Below are 17,088 nucleotides of genomic sequence, written 5' to 3'. Positions count from 1 at the left end.
AAGAGTATCGGATGCCAGATGATTACCCAATCCTCCATTATGTCTTCCCAGGTGAAGACCAAAATGATGTGTCTATCTGTCCCTCTCAATTAGGGAGGACAATATCAAATTCCAAGTAAGAAACTTGTTTTCCATGCTCCCTCTTAATTAGGGACCTACAGCATCTCCTCAACCAACTGCTTGAAGAGCTCCTTCCTTCGATGTCATGAATTTCTTTATCAAGGAGTCTTCTTCCTTTGTGGCTTCATCATAGGGCACAGACCATCCATCACTTACATCCATGGGTCCGTGATGTCATTACTCCTTTCATCAGAAAGTGATCCATTAGTCTTCATCTGGGCTTGCTTCATGTCATGCAGCCTTCTTCATGCCATATTTTCTGGAAGGATCTTACATCCTTCTATATGGTCCTCTTGGAAGACATCCACAATTCTTCCCTTAGAAAACCTGCATAAACCCATCAAGATATTTGTTCAAAATAAGAAATGAACACTTAAATCAAACTTACCTTTGTGATGGTCTTTCATCATGACATCTTCATGTAGGTATTAACATCCTGCATACATGTTGAAACATCTCCCAAAGATATCCATTGTCAAGGGTCTCCATATTTTTCATACTTCCATCAGAGTCTTCATATCTTTCCAAGAGATTTCTTAGTCAAATCTTCCTGGTCTTTAGGATGTTGATTGTCTTTACCATGGTTGCATGTCTCACGATCTCTTCCTTCCTTTCTTCACACATTTCATTTCCAGGAGCTTTCATTCAGAGTTCCTCAATTGTAGTCAACCACCTCATACTTCATATGAGGACATAATATGTTGATTTCATCTAGAGTTATCATGCTTCTCAAGATCGAGCAATGATCCATGTTACCTTCAACCATACAACATGACTTTATAATATCGAATACAAGCATACATACCTCATTTACCTTTAGGTCATCTAGGTTTCTTTCAGCGACTTCCTTGATTGAAAAGAGCTTCAACCCCTTGAGCTACTTCATTTCTTATGTCATCATACCATCATCCCATGAATTCCACAAATTGGAGTTCCTGATGAAACACTTGCTTCCACTCTAGATTGGTGGATCCTCCAATGAGGATTTCATCAGAAAATCTTGAGGATCTTACATATCCCTATCTAGCAAATGTTTCCTTTTTTACTTTATGTATGATGAGACTTGTCCTAGATGACTTCTTCCCTTTCTTCAGTTTCCAATGAGGTTCTCACAAGTTATATCCTTTCTAGTTGTCTATCAGACATCTTTCATGTTTTCTATGGTGATGTCACGAGCTCTTACTTCTAATGCTTTTCCTCTTCCTTGGACTCCCTTCTTTCAGCTTCCTCCATTTCTTCGGTGAAATGGACTTCTTCTCTATCTTCCTTGTTATTGTCCTTCTTAAACTTAGGACAATCTTTCCTATAATGTTCATAGCATTCATTCTTAGCTATGTTCTTCTTTCCTTTCGACAAATGTTTCAATACCTTTTGCCCTCAACATGTCTTCTTCTCTATTGCATAGAAATCGCAAGTTGTTGAATGGGACATCTTTCTTATCCTTATAGGCATTTGTTACCTTGTTCATAAGTTAGTTGTATGAAGATTATCTCATCCCAAATCTTGCAATTTATTTGTATGAATATTATCTCATCCCAAATCTTGCAATTTATTTGTATGAAGATTATCTCATCCCAAATCTTGCAATTTAGAATGGGACATCTTTCTTATCCTTATAAGGCATTTGTTACCTTGTTCATAAGTTAGTTGTATGAAGATTATCTAATCCCAACTCTTTCAAAACAAAGTCATTTTACCCAATTTGATTATAGAATGATAGATACTTACTTGACAAGTGGATGAAATCTTCAACTTGATCACTTTGATGGTGGTTGAAGATGTATTAGTGCTCCTTTTGGACGATTTTCTCCAAATGAAAATCCCTTCAACAAAAGGAGGTTGCTCCTTTTATGATGACATCGCCTTTAGATCTAGCTCCCTTTGTTGATGTTGATTGATAAAGATGTTTTGATGGCTCCTCAAATGATTTTCTTCAAGGATAAGGAGGGGATCCTTGCTTCAATGAGAGGGAACTTGCCTTATAGCTTTTGAACATGATGACAATCCCTTCAAGCCTTATTTGTCTTCAAGATACTTCGACTTCTCAATGGTGAGTAGAAATAAGGCTTTTGGTCTTGATTGATGATCCCAAGACTTCTTTTGAAGTAGGTTTTCTTCCTTGATCTAAAGGTTTGGTTCTTCAATTCAAAGTAGATCTCGACTTTACTTTGATATCCTTCAACTTGCTTTGATGCATTTTCTTGAGATTTGATCCTTGAGTGTCCCTTGATAAGATGCCCTTCCTTGGCTTTGACACCCTAGATCTGATACCATGTTGAGAAATCTAGGGCATCATAATTTAGGTTATTTCTTTTTTATTAGTAGCTGCTTGTGAATGCTTTTTATTTCTTTAGATTAGAATCTTCTTCTTATTAGATTATTAGTGTTCTTCTTCATCAAACAGTAACCAATGTACAAACAAAAATAGACAAGACACGAATGTAGGCTATGACCCAAGGCCAAAACCTCTCACTCTTTGAGAGGAAAACCCACACAAATTCTTCTTATAGAGATTCCAAGTGACAAATACCAAAACCAAAACCTTTGACCTATTAGCCACTCCAAGACCAAGACACACTTTCTCTAATCAATCCTCTTCTTGACTCCTCTTCCACCAAGATCTTCATCATTGCTTTGATACGGAGATCTACATCACTGCCTACAATATTGTTTCCTTCGTCGAGCCCTTATCACCAACAAACTGTGGTTGCCTTTCTACACTTAATGTGACACTGAGACAGAGAGACTCTTCATTGTAAGGTAGCACCTCGTTGTCCCTTCATTCATTCGAATTTCTTAACTATGATTTGTTTTGTTGCCACTGTGATTCAAGCTTTAAAGGGATCTGATTTCCCTTCAATACTTTGTCATCCCAAACTGCCTTCTTATATGTTACTACCGATCCGAAATACAGAGACACAACAAACTATCTTCTTTGGGGAGATCTGAATTATGGATTCCATCGAAATTCGTGAGATCTAAATTCTTATAGACTGAGATCAGCCCTTACTGTCCCTTCATCTCTTCGTTGTCCCTTCCATCGAACTTGTACTCATTTGTACTCATATTTGTAAATATCAACAAAGGTCTTGCGGATCAAATAATCTTTAAATCGATCTAATACAACTAGACAACTCTGTAAAATATAGCTTTTGAACATAGGAATCTTCATCAAACATGTTGTCTCCAAGATAATTTCCCACAAGCTCAAGCCCTCCATGTAAGAAATAAGGGTCCAAAGAAAAAATAAAGAGACAACAATATTCTAAACAATATAAATATACTCAAAATGAAAACAAACGAGGACTTAAAAATCCTTAAAAAAGATCAAGATGCAAAAGTTTACCTGTGAAATTTAAATCAAACAACTCCATGCCAATAGAGAATCAAAGAGATAGACACCCTTAAAATATTGTTTCTTCAAAGATGGAAGTAATAGAGAATCAATGAGATAAACACCCTTCAAATATTGTTTCTTCAAAGATGGAAGTAACTAGATACCTTATCAAGAGAAGCAATATAACTTAGAAGAGATGAGCACTTTAGGGAGGGGAAGTGGGTCTTTAAGAGCTAATTTACAAATGCTAATTATAAATCCCATTCCCAAGGGGGTAGCTTGAGGTTAAATAAAAAGTCAAAAGAAAAGAAATGAAATTTCCTCAAAACCCCTATTATTTAAATAATTTTTGTTGTTCCACCCTACTTCTATTTAAATAATTTTTGTTGCTCCTCTAATAATTCATATTGCTGGACATTTTTGAATACTTGAAACATATATATTTGTATTATGGTACAAGCATGTGTACGATGTGATTTCCATTCTTTTTAATGATATCATTTTTTCCTTAAAAAATATATAGTAAGCAACAGAAATTAAATTAATTGATTAAGGTGTTCTTACTAGTTGATTAATACAATAGCAAAGTTGCACCTAGTTGGCATCTTCAAATATTAGAAAATAATAATAATAATTTATTTATTTATTTATTAAGGTGTTTTTACTAGTTTATTAATACAATAGCAAAGTTGCATCTAGTTGGCATCTTCAAAAATTGGAAAATAATAATAAGAATTAACTGATTAAGGTATTTTTACTAGTTGATTAATACAATAGCCAAGTTGCAACTAGTTGGAAGGTATTTTTACTAGTTGATTAATACAATAGCCAAATTGCATCTAGTTGGTATCTTCAAAAATTGGAAAATAATAATAATAAGTAAGGTGAAGGTCCTCATAATAGTGAAAATTGCCCCTAGACAATAATTCTGGGTAAAAATCCATTTATACCTAGAAGATGATTCTATGATGTGAATTTAATATATAAAAAAAGCAAACCATGACTTACCCTCAATCTTAATTGAAAATGAAATTTTAGATTGAAAATGATATTTTATTAAATCAACATTTCATGTGTTTAACCCATCAACCTCAACTAACTTCTAATCCAATGCTCCAAACCCATTGAATTTAATATAAACCATTAATATGGTACTACCCTGTTCACAATTTGCATATTACTTATTAAATTGAATAAACTTATTTTATTATTATTTTTTTTAGTTGTAATTTATCCGACATTATGTTTTATTACTATTAAATTTACCACTTCACTACATCTCATTTAATGCATCACTACATTTCCCCATAATAATCTAATGCATCACTACATTTCCCCACTATTAGACTACCTCTCAAACATCCAAAATAACATTATGCATTTTAAGGTTTTCCTTTGCATTCTTGCTATCCTACGTTCCTAAATAAAGGAGGCAAACATAAGGAAAACAAATGAGCACGTCCTATCAATGCCCAAGTGTTTCCCAATGGCAAGTCGATTGTTAAAATTTCATGCAATTTTCGACATGAGATTGTCGCATTAATTATGGCTATGCATAGGCTATCAGACAGATCAATATTTAAGTACACTGCACAACGACAAATCAATCACCTCATAAGCAAAATGGTTTATTTGATCAAGCTCTGCACAATCACTGATCAAATTACCCCAACTTGACACTTACATAGTATAATACACATGCAAACTGTAATGTACATTTGGGGCTGACGCTCAGAAATCAGTTGAACTATGTCGACCACTGCATGGAATGAAATGCATGCGAGCAGTGGTTTGCTCCGTTACAGACTTAACCGTAATAACATCCCCTTGTATTTGAGGTGTTGCATCAATACCATTGATATCTTAACAAGTGGGAAGCCTGTGGGTTTTGGAAAAGAATAGTGTGAAGTAAAATAAAACAGCAAGGATTTTTTAAAATGAATTAAGTTTACAGTAGGGCTGATCACATTTTAATGGATCAAATTGACATTTTACGTATAATATTTGTGCAAAAGACGATTCAAAACTCAAATCACGGTACAATTCCAAAAAAAATCTCTACAAAAAGATGATCTACATTGGAGCTCAATTGTCACCTAGAACTGAAATTTCGGTAATGAGTAGTGCTCATAAATCATTAGCAGATACTACCCCACCCCCAGCCAGTGTCATTCAAGTAAAACGAACACAATTCCTCCGGCATAGATTTCTCCATTGAATTCATAAACAGCTTCAAAATATGGATAAGAGTGATGCAATGTTGGAAATTATTTTGTAGACAGCTTCAAAGGAAAGGCCAAGCATCGACGGTAATGTTGTTAATCATCGTATGTTATGTATCTGATATATTTTCTTGTCGTTGTATATCTCAAGGCTTATTTTAACCATATCGAGAGTCTCACTTGTCGTTTTTTTAACTCCTCTTTTGTGGCATTTGATTGTATATAGGTCGTAGAATTTTTTAAAAAACATGCTCATCCCAAATAAATCAGTAGTACAAAGTTGAAAGTTCTAAAACTTTGAAAGTAACTCAACTTTAGCATAATGCAATCTTCATTTACTTTTAGGCAAATCCTCGAACATTTAAAAACCTGGGAATCAATAGAAATTCGCCATTCTCAGAACCTACTAGGATATGATCATCAATATCGAGTTGTAATACTGAAGGATGGCATTCTCAATATTGAGTTGTAATATTGAAGGACACCATCATCATTATTCAGTTGTAATAGTGAACAGAATTAGCCCACATTCATGAACATTGAAGTTTTCCTTTGGATTCCCTCAAAAATAAGAAATGCAGTGTGAATTATCCATATAACTTAACAGGTATAGATAAGTAGTTCTATAAAATGAAGAAACAATAAACGGCAAACGAAAATCCATAGGTTGATGGACTGTTCAAATATCCATGAGTTTGACAATGGTTTCCATCAACCATATAAACAATTTCAGATTTCTTGTATTTTACGGGTTACCGTTATTCTTTTAAAAACACTGGAGCTTTGGTTATAGACAATTTATGCATCAATCAAATTTACTAATCTACTTATCAAGTTTAACAATAAGCAAAATGAGCATTTCCACTAAACATGTACCACGAAAGCTGCCCTGTGAGCAGCCTTTCTTTTAGCACACATAACAGACCAAAGTATAAAGTCAATTCCACATTTCTCAACATAACCATCTATTTTCTCTCTAAATATTTTTGACATCAACAAGTTTGTCCCCAATGTTTTCCATTTTGAGCAACAGGAGTGAGAGGGAACACCTACCTTTCAAGAACACCAAATATAGATCACATAGGGGAGGAAAGAATTCGCCAGCAGCCACATATTGCTTTTAGAAATTGACCAGCAAAACAACACGAGCAATGACATGTTAATTCAATGGCAAATGTCACCACAGCAAATTATCCAAACAGTAGACATGCACCAAAGCCAAGGGAATTCAAGCATTTCGCCATTAAAACTAAGAAGATTGAACCGTTTAGATAATGAATTTATTGCAAGCACACATGCCTCAGGATGGAAGGGCTCACTTTGCCAATGTGTATACAAATAAATTTGAAGCTGAACTGAAGATTCCCTTCGGAAAGTTGAAACTGCCTCATACTGGTCCCAAAGCTAAAAACCAAACAGCTATCAAATAAAATGCACTGTCAGGCCTGTGAAAATCATCTAACTATTTCAGTGAATTTATGAATCGTCACTCTTATTCATGTCAAGTTAAAAAACATTTCACAAGCAGAAAAAGGTTAAGTGTGTTACCAAATAAATTTGAGCTGCCATCTGTCTTGTTACCTTTAAAAGGGGTTTTAAACTACTTAATTGCAGAAGCACGAAGCAACTCATCGGTGGGTCTACATCAAAACAAATGATAATAATGACTTGTCCCATTTATCAATGATAGCTAGAAAAGTTTGACGTGACAAACAATATCTCCTCATAAAAATACTGAGAAGTTGGATGTAAGCATAACAGACAATCCTCACATTTCCTTCGATGTGAAGAGTGATCTTTAAAAATACAGCAAACCTATCCGACACTTCTATATAATGAGACACTTAAGATGAAAACATGATGAGAAATTAAATACAGGTATTTTACTTGAAGCTATTCAGAAGCTACAAGCTCATACAACAAAAGAGAATAGTCACCTCCGCGAACAGGTTGGAGAGGCTTTGGAAGATCGGGTGAAAGAAAACTGTCACTGAACTACATGATCAGGAGATCTTGAATGTCCCCTGCGGCGGTGTCTAACAGGGGATCCAAGTCTATAAGGAGATCGCGATCTACTTCTTACACGATTTCGGTCCCTTATCTTGTCCCTATCCATGTCTCTCTCTCGATCTCTTTCCCTGTCTCTTTCCCTCCAGCCACGCCCTGACCTGTAGGGATTTCTATCCCTGTCTCGTCCTCTTTCTCGTGAATCCCTTAATCTATCCCTCTCACGGTCCCTGTCTCTATACTTGTTCCGGTCTTCTTTTACTCTACTTGTCTCCCTTTCTCGTTCATTTTCTTTTATCCTATCGATTTCATTCACTTTTTGTTTTGTATTTTCCTCAAGTTCCTTTTCTTTTGCCAATCTCTCTTCCTCTCTTGCCTTTTCTTTCCTTTCCTGACAAATTACATGAAGGACATCAAGAGCTCACCCAAATCAAAGAAACGACCTAACAGTAGTTACCTAGGAAGAACAAGTGCTTTTCCTGCTTGATAATTTAAAAAAGGGCATCATAATCAAACCCAGATGGAAACAGTTCAGAAAATGACAGAGATTTACCTTGTACTCTCTAATAAAATCACGCACCATGCCATAGCCTATATGCTGCTTCCCAGTTACATGGGATTGTGTTCTCTCGGCAGCATCATTTGCCACCAAGAAAGAGCCACAGATTTCACATAGAGCCATCTTCTTTTCCTGAGACAGTATTAGGCCTTTCTCACTAGATGTCTGTTGAGTCAAAATTGTCTTTTCCACATTCAATATATCCACCTTGTACCAAAAAGAAAATATCAGCTCATGCAAAAGAATGCCGTCAAAAATATGTGAATAATAATCTGACAACTTATGCAACCATGCAAACAAGATTATATTTATACTACATTATACCTTCCTCATCAATGCCTGTGCTTCATCAACCTTGCCTTCCTCTCCCAGCTTTTCAACCTGTTCCAAGAGTTTCCGTATCTTTTCCTCTATTGTTGCTAACTGGTCTGATCTCTCTGTCGAAACAGGCATAATAGATGAAATATCGACATCCTGTGCTAAACGCTCACGGCCTCGCCGTACTTTACGATCTAAATCTTGTACCTGTAGACAAAAATGTTTTCAAACCCATTTCAAAAGACATGTGAAGCTACTTAGATTAACCAAAATTGTGACTGAGGACTCAATTATAATACATTTTTAACAATATAATATGAACTGACCAGCTTCTCACAAAACTGTGAAAGTTCTGCTTCAAATCTTGGAACATATTCATCATGCCTCGATGACTTCTCAAAACTGTTCCAAAGATCAAACATCAGTCAGGACAGCATATATGAAAACCCAAAATGATAGGCTCAGGATGAAAGAAAAACACTCACCAAAGCAATTACATAACCATGACGGCTACTTTCTCATTTATTTTAGAAGACCTGATTTTCTAGGTGAAAGGTTCACAGACATTAAAATATTATATGGAATCAGGATTAACTGTTTCTTATCTTCAAATAACAAACCAATATACAACATTCATTCCTGCTGATTAAAACAACAAAATACGAATTAGATACATTTAACACAAGATGACAAGTTATTCTTCTTCTGACGACATTCATTTTTCCTTCTTGTATTGGGACATACAGGCACACTTTCAAATAACAACTGCATTACATTTCATAGTTTACAGTGTACACATAGATCTACATGCCTGAAATGGATAACAAAAGAACTTCCCTTCCAAGGCTGTATTCTTCTCACGAGTGTTCCATAACAGGAAATAAATTACTAAGCAGTCCATAATTAGTTTAACCATTTACCACTTTTCCATGGAAAACCCACATTGTACGAGGAAGAAAATGCTCAATAATAATCCTCTTAGCTTACTATTTGTGTGCCTGATTAAATTGTAAATTTCCTTGTGTTTTTGAAAAAGATTCAGATAAATTGAGACTTTTTATGTTTGTAATATGGCAAATTTTGTAGCTCCTATTTAGCAGTATCTGAAATCTATCAATCTATTTCCAAATTTTCAGCTGTAAGTTTCCAGCCTTTCAAATGAGTCCAGTGGATAAAAAGAATAGCAGCATATTAGTAGCTACATTTACTAATCGTTTTCATTACAAGTTTCCTACTTTGTGCAGAAAATTACAGCTCCAAAACTATGTCTTTGTTGTAACTGAAGACAACCAAAATCCAAGTCAGGAAATGGTGTAGGCTATGGCTTAACTTAATTCTCCCCTATGAGACAAATGAAATTGTGGGTTATGAACATTCTACCAATTGCACACCAAATGCTTCAAAACCTTAGTGCCCTCAAAAGAAAAATGAATATTACCTGTTTGTTTCTGTGCTAACCAAATCCATGAAAATCTAACTTAAATGAGGAAAGGAACTTTGATAAGAACATGAAACCACAAATAATACAGGAAAAATTGAAAAAATGCCAAGCATTTTATCAATAATAAACAATTTGGCAACAGTGGTTGGTACAGTTTCCTGGGCATCAAGGAATCATAATATAAATGAAATAAAATTCATAATTATAGAAAATAGCAAGAAGATTAATGGCCACTCTTCATTCCTTCCCAATTTCAATTAACTAGTAACGTGTTATCAATTTTATCCATATTAAATAAAGCACTGCAACAATGAAGATTAACGAAGCTTGATGAATTCAGATAGCTCAGCAGTTGAGAACTCCAACTTTAGCAGTGACAAAATTATTAATGCAACAACTACAAGAAACAGTAGCACACTACGCACACTCAATAAATGAGAACTCCAACTCTATCAGCGACAGCACAAGGGAAGTGCACAAGTCTACACAAACAGGTTTACTAAGTATGCCACCCACAAATATGGGCAAGCATCCCTTAGTGTTTAGCCCAAGGGTTTGCTCAACCAGTTATCACCAATGTTGCTGGACATTTGGCTAGTTCCGTGCCAGCAAGTCCCCACTTCAAACCCCCTCAGTTAGGTGCACTAGTCTATGTCGACAAGCTTACCAGTGATGCCATCCAGTTATCACTAATGTTACTGGACATTTAGCTAGTTCCGTGCCAGCAAGTCCCCACTTCAAATCCCCCTCAGTTAGGTGCACTAGTCTATGTTGACAAGTTTACCAGTGATGCCATCCACGAACATGTAGTAGCATCCCTTGGTTTTTTATAGGGCCCAAGTGCATAGCTAAATCATTTATCATCAATGTTGTTCTAATTTGGCTAGATCCATACCAACACGAATTGGTTGGAATCTTCTTGGGTAAGCACACAAGTCTGTGTTGATGGGTTTACTAGGGATGTCATCCACAAATGTGGAGAAGCATTCCATAAATATGTTTGCCCAAAAACAAGTTGTAACCAATGTTATTAGACATCTAGCTAGCTTCATGCAAAAAAAAATGCTTGGTTCAAATGGCCTAGGTTAGGCACATTAGTCTATGCCAACAGATTTCACAAGGAATTCCATTCATAAATGTGGCACAGCATCTCATGGGTTTCCCCACGACATCTTCCTTGGATAAATAAATTAAAGAAAAAGAGAATTACCGAAAGAAATATTAAAAAGAAATGAAATAACTAAAAATATATATATATATATATATATTGTAGACGACATAGACTATTTCTTGAAGGGTCAATTGAACATTTTTACAGAAAGCATGTCACAAATGGAGTAAGTCCCTTTTTTACCCTTAAGATACATGAATGGGCCCAGTGGCTACCAAAATATGCAATAAACAAGTACATGTATTTGCCACAAATATAGTTTAAATATGGCCCAACTATGTATCTATTGTAACTCAAATCGACCCACAAATTTATTTTGAGTTTCACCTAAAATCTGACAGTTTTCTTGGGTATTCTCATTCCCTTTGGCGAAAGGCTTTATTTCTTTCAATTGGAGGACTAATTATATTTTCTCTAATGAGTGTCTAAATTATAGTTTTTAAATATTTTGAATAAATTTAATTTTATAAATATGTATATATATAATACATATTTTATTAAAATTATATATTTAAAATATGTAGACTTTTTATAAAAATTATTTGGCTCATACCCAATCTCCAACTAACACTCAAACACTAGTCGAAAGCCAACAGAGGAGCCCACAAGGAGCATGGTGCACTACAAGTCGGGGAAATATTAAAACGGTAGTGTTTATAAACTCCAGCATGTCCTTTCTATTGCTACATGTGGGACATATCCCATGACTCAACAAACCAAGTATATGGCACCAAAACCAAACTCGACAAACACATGCAGCCAAAGGAAGAAGCCACCAGGGGCATATATGCTCAACAAAGAACATATATCATGCCACCTTGCAGATATGGGATCATTGCCATTCATAGAAAACAAAAGGAAGCATTCATATAAGTGTTAAGTCATCAAATATCCAGTTGTCAAAGGTTCCAAATGCCTAAACGTGCCTAATTGCTGTCAAAGATCATTTTATCTGTCAAACGTAGAGAACACCAGGTGCAAGCTAAATGCCAAGCGCCAAATGCAAACAAATATTTATCTAAAAGCATGAAAGCAAATCGATGATGGAGGCAATTAAGGGTAATCTCTTAAAAAATTTAGTGCTGAGAAATTTGCATTTTGGAACCCTGAATATAAAACACCATATCAAGCTATTGTGTTCACTTTTAAAATATAATGACTAAACAGAAAGTATAGAAGTTTTGATTATTTGCACATATGCACCTTGCAGCTAGTAATGCAATCAACTGCTACTCTTTGCAGTTTGAAATCCTTTGATCCTTGTATAATCACTGTGACAAATTCTGATCTACTTGACAAAATATCATCATCTGCGATTGGTTATACTATAGAAGACCAAAAATGGTCTAAATATACTTGATATAGATTGGAGATGTATCTAACTAAGATGAAACAAACTTCTGGCATGCAATTATGTACATCTTTGACACAAAAGAGCTTTACTACAAACATTAGGAAATCCTTTGAATTCAAATGACAAATTACAAAGTTTCTTAAGTCAAAATTCATGAAATGACTACAATATTAAAGGGGGGCCACGCAACTTGGACATATAGAGGAGTTTATTTAAGATTCTAAGCAGCACTTTTTTAGCCTTTCATGAAATGTATATTAACCTGAAATATTTTGTATTCTCGTGAAAGCAATGATAAGCCAAAATGTACCAAGTTTTCTAATGGATCAAGGCATATATATATATCCAAGACTAATAATAAGGCATATAGATATCCAAGACTAATAATAAGGCATATACACCTCCTAATAGAGTGAAACCAATCCTTGCTTGGATTTTTCCCCTGTATGCAGGTTGCAAGTTGCAACCATCTCTGGGAAGTGGAACACTTGCATTCACTGCAAAAGCAAATTGGCCATGACACTAAGTTATAGAAGTTCTTTCTAGTGACAATTGCACTCCAACTTTGAATGGCAAAGCATGTTCAATTAGCTTCTTTGCTTCTTTAAATCTCCACCCTCCCCACCTCATATTTGACTCATTTGGGTTTTTACATTATTACAAGTAGCAAAATACAGTGGCTTGAAGATTTCTTTAAAAACAAATATGCTAGACCACAGACCAGGGCTAGAAGAAGAAATCGTCCACTTGCATTATATTGTTAGTCAGGTATGACATATAGTCCCTCTGCTGTTGCAAGGACCTGATGGTAAAACAGTTACCTCAAAGGACAAAAACCGGCATGATCCAGATCTCCAGAGATCCTAAATATGCACGCTTGTAACTCATATTATGTTCCATCCTACACCAACACATATGAAGCATGGAAACATCTTATTTGGGCAAGATTAGAAAACAAGATACCTTAATAATATTCACTACTGTAAATGTCTCCAATTGGAGGTGAAAAATAATAGCCTATATCCTGGCTTGATTTTCCAAAACTTAGTGATCATGCAAAGTGGTAAAGACATTATAAATGAATATCCAGGGAAATGTTCAATATGCCCTAGCTAGCTTTCTGAATTTAACAAATATGAAGGGTGTAACTACTACAAATAAAAATTACCTAACAAACTCAAACAGATATAAAGCAAGATCCTTGAAGTATCCAAAGAAAAGCAAGAAATTGACCTAAACAGTTCAACAATACAAAAAAGTATCAAATAGATGTCTAAATATGCATTGGACCTTTACTTCTAAACTGATGTCATAAATGTGACTGAATAGAATGGACTAAGAAAATTACCTCTCCTTGAGTTTTAAATCATGAACTCTAGGGCATGGACCTGCAGAGAAAAAGTAACTGTCAAGCTGGAAATTGACCAGAAGGTCCAATAACACAATGGAAAGCAGAATATTTAGACACAAAGGGAGGCAGCGCATAAACACAACAGAAAGTATAACTTAAAATATGAAAATAATAAACTAAAACAAATAATGAAGATACATACCAAGGTCACTTCTTGTGTTCACGAATAGATCATGTGGACAGAACCGAACCATGTAAAAGCCACAAACTTCCCTATCATCCCAGCGAATTTCTCGGTAGCCCTTTTTCTCCTCTTCGGTGAGATTTCGGGCTGCCAAAACATTATGTCAGGATTATGCCTAAACAATAAAAAATACTTACATCTCCAGCCCTATCTCTCGCTCTACATGGCACACACACTGAACTCAAATGTCAACAGAGAAGAGGGGCAGTGAAGTGCATTCTGGAAACATTTCAAGCTTTTCATTTAAAATGAAAAAGCATATCACATAAAGATAAGTATGTGGATAGGGGGCCTTATGGCTCCTATTCAGGTTCATCTTTTGGCTCAAGTGTTCATATTTCAGGAAAATTTAGTACTGGTTAAATATTGCACAATTTCTACCATTGGGAAATAAGCATCTGATTGGAAGCACTAATTATTAATGTATGGTTACAAAAAATGTCACTATTTTGACTGCACACTTTGCTTTAAATTTGAAGGAAGAAATATAATAATCTACAACTTTTGAGGAAATAGCTTTATATTCCATATGAGGAAGATACATGTTTCAGTCCTCGAGGGACTATCAGACAAAAAGGCTCGAACCCATTAGAAGAAGATACTAATTATGATCTTTGTGAGAATTGAACATGGGTGGGAAGGGTAACAAAACCTGAGCTATATCCAATTGACAATAATAACAACTTAACATATAGCATATTCTTTTATATTTCCCTATCAAAGTCGCTCCTTTTCTTATAATGTCTTGAGAACAGAGTGGTCAGTAAACCAGCTTACCTAGAAGTATGTTGCTGCATCAAAGGCAAGCAAAATTGAAAATCAAATGATTGTTGGAAAACAACTAACTTACCCGCACCCATGAGTTCATCCAGCAGAGCCCTTTGAGCCTCCACCATTGCAGAAGTAGTAATGCTTAAATTTCAAACTAATTATACTGTGCTTGCCACAGTTGCTTGTCCACTTGTAGTTGCCTTAGCAGTATGTACTATGAACTAACTTTACAAATGATGGAATAGCCCAAATTGACCATCACTTTCAAACCAATCCAAGCCCTGTGGAAGCCAACAAGTTTCAAAAAAACATAACATCAGAATATGACAATGCATGCAACCAGTTGTATAAAACCAACATTACGAAATGAAATGAAACCTACTTCTGCTCGTTACTAGTCCCCGTACAGTCACAATTGCTCAGCCGTATCTACTCCCTGCATCACAACATGTAATGGTTATTAAAGAAACAGCCCTAATGGATCATTGCTCCATGCTTTCAATCCACAAATTAAAGAAGAGAACATATTATTGAACATTTTTGTCTAATAATAATTTTGATTTAACCAACTGACATGTTTTCATGACATAATATGCCCTACTTTTTGCACTTAAACCCATCAAAGTCCACCAATGTTTGCCTGCATTGATATCTTACGAAAATAACACTTATTCAAAATTTACCGAGAAACCAGATGCTTCATATATTTTCGAATTGAAAATTTCAAAAGATCCCCGACATAATTAGACAAAACTAAAAACCCTATTCCTTCAGAATCCCCCCTTAAACCTGGATCGTGTAATGCCACGAACCTTTCAAGCACTCGAGAATCGAAAGGACAAAAAAGTAAAATACCTGCACGGAAACACATTCACAAAGCGCTCAGTTATGGGCATAGATCTATCTAAACTCAGCTCTGATATGCACCTCAAGGTTGCAAAGCTTGAGGCCGCGTAACTAAATTACAATATTATCAACTCTTTGGTCATTCATGTAAACTCGAGATACCCACCCTCGAGCTTTACAACTTCCAGGTACCTATCAAATCCCAGATTCAGATGGGTATGTGCTAGTGTCCATAATCAATGCACTGTTAGACGCGCACATAATGGATCAAACCCATTCTCTCCCATGCCATAAGAACCCCCGCACTTCACTCGGTGCAAACTAACGAAATTTACTGGAATCAAGAAAAATTATGGATAAATGTGTAACAACGGCAACCCTTATAGAGTGTAGTAAAAAAAGAAGATCACTAGAAACCTGAGATTATCCATGAATCAATCAAAAAGTCACGCACGTGACACCCTGATCTAGATAATAAGAAGAAACTAACCAAAAATCTAAAAAAATTACTTCTATAAATCAGTAGATTAAAAAGCCAGAAGATAAGCGATGAGGAACCAAAGGGACCTAAATGGACACAAAACCCTAACTATAGCGATATTTTCCAAGGCAAGGAGCCATTGAAAAACAAAAAACAAACACCAAACCCTTATTCTAACCATGGCCAGAAGTAATCTGAGCAAGGAAATCAGACATGAAATCAAATAAATCTGATTAATTTTATCACTGCAGAATTGCAACAAATAGAGGAAAAAAAAGTCGAAACTTACATCATTCGAGAGCTATATATCACAGGGGATTCTCGCTGACTCAGACAAATTCGTCGCAGATACTTTCGAATACTCGCAAAACCTGGTAACACTCCGCGCCCTCAAAAGCTTCGAAGCTGGGGACGTATAATGGAAATGAATGATTATACGGCGCCCGTGTTAGTTTCAGATAGGGGAGAGTGGACGGTACGGCAGTTGACGGGGAATTGGGGATGTATTTTTCTGTCCAATGCAGCGCAGTGGACGGGATTTGGAAATGGTCTCGCCAGATGACTATAAGTTAAAGGTAACCATAAGTTATTTGAGGATTAATCAGGTTAAATCTATCTTAACATTAAATTTATCAATTGAATTTTCTTAACACCAAATTTATCAATTGGTATCAAATTTTTAGAGAGTGCAAATTTATTTTATAAAAAAAAATATTAAACTTTTAATTATTTTGATCATTTTAAATATGTTAAATATGTCTAAGATTAATTTGGTCAATTTAATTTAAAATTTACTTAGTTATGTCAGTTCTTTGAGATGAGAGACTCTTAGTAACTTAATGATGAAATACAAAATTTGAGTGCAA

At 35.3% G+C, this 17,088-nt stretch overlaps 1 protein-coding gene across 13 annotated transcripts; it reads right to left on the bottom strand.

Moving 5' to 3' along the window:
- Positions 1–6,390: 6,390 nt before the first annotated feature.
- Positions 6,391–16,740, bottom strand: LOC149242513 (LUC7 N terminus domain-containing protein). Of its 13 annotated transcripts, none has more exons than XR_016246646.1 (12): positions 16,512–16,740; positions 15,278–15,331; positions 14,975–15,176; positions 14,083–14,211; positions 13,878–13,917; positions 8,890–8,965; positions 8,570–8,770; positions 8,240–8,452; positions 7,617–8,077; positions 7,228–7,319; positions 6,999–7,098; positions 6,391–6,796 (listed from the first exon to the last, which is right to left on the bottom strand). XR_016246646.1 is itself a non-coding variant. In XM_089374268.1 (9 exons), the coding sequence occupies exons 3-9, from the start codon at positions 15,018–15,020 to the stop codon at positions 7,667–7,669; spliced, it is 1,116 nt and encodes a 371-aa protein (XP_089230394.1). In that variant the 5' UTR covers positions 15,021–15,176; positions 15,278–15,331; positions 16,512–16,740; the 3' UTR covers positions 7,335–7,666. The 13 variants fall into 13 exon arrangements, 1 of the variants encoding a protein (XP_089230394.1); XR_016246651.1 differs by having other exon boundaries at positions 6,999–7,083; XR_016246650.1 differs by having other exon boundaries at positions 7,261–7,319.
- Positions 16,741–17,088: the final 348 nt, after the last annotated feature.

The sequence above is a fragment of the Pinus tabuliformis genome, chromosome 8 (assembly GCF_031772625.1).
Source record: "Pinus tabuliformis cultivar Carrire ecotype Pingquan chromosome 8, CPIR1, whole genome shotgun sequence".
In the NCBI taxonomy this organism is placed as follows: domain Eukaryota; kingdom Viridiplantae; phylum Streptophyta; class Pinopsida; order Pinales; family Pinaceae; genus Pinus; species Pinus tabuliformis.
This window is presented reverse-complemented; position numbering and strand designations above follow the sequence as displayed.

Excerpts from the sequence above, each read along its gene's own strand:
- LOC149242513 (XM_089374268.1), bottom strand. The coding sequence starts at position 15,020 with ATGGTGGAGGCTCAAAGGGCTCTGCTGGATGAACTCATGGGTGCGG. Across the intron at positions 14,212-14,974 it reads GGATGAACTCATGGGTGCGG|CCCGAAATCTCACCGAAGAG; the intron begins GTAAGTTAGTTG and ends ATGTTTTGGCAG. Across the intron at positions 8,078-8,239 it reads ATTTTATTAGAGAGTACAAG|GAAAGGAAAGAAAAGGCAAG; the intron begins GTAAATCTCTGT and ends GTAATTTGTCAG.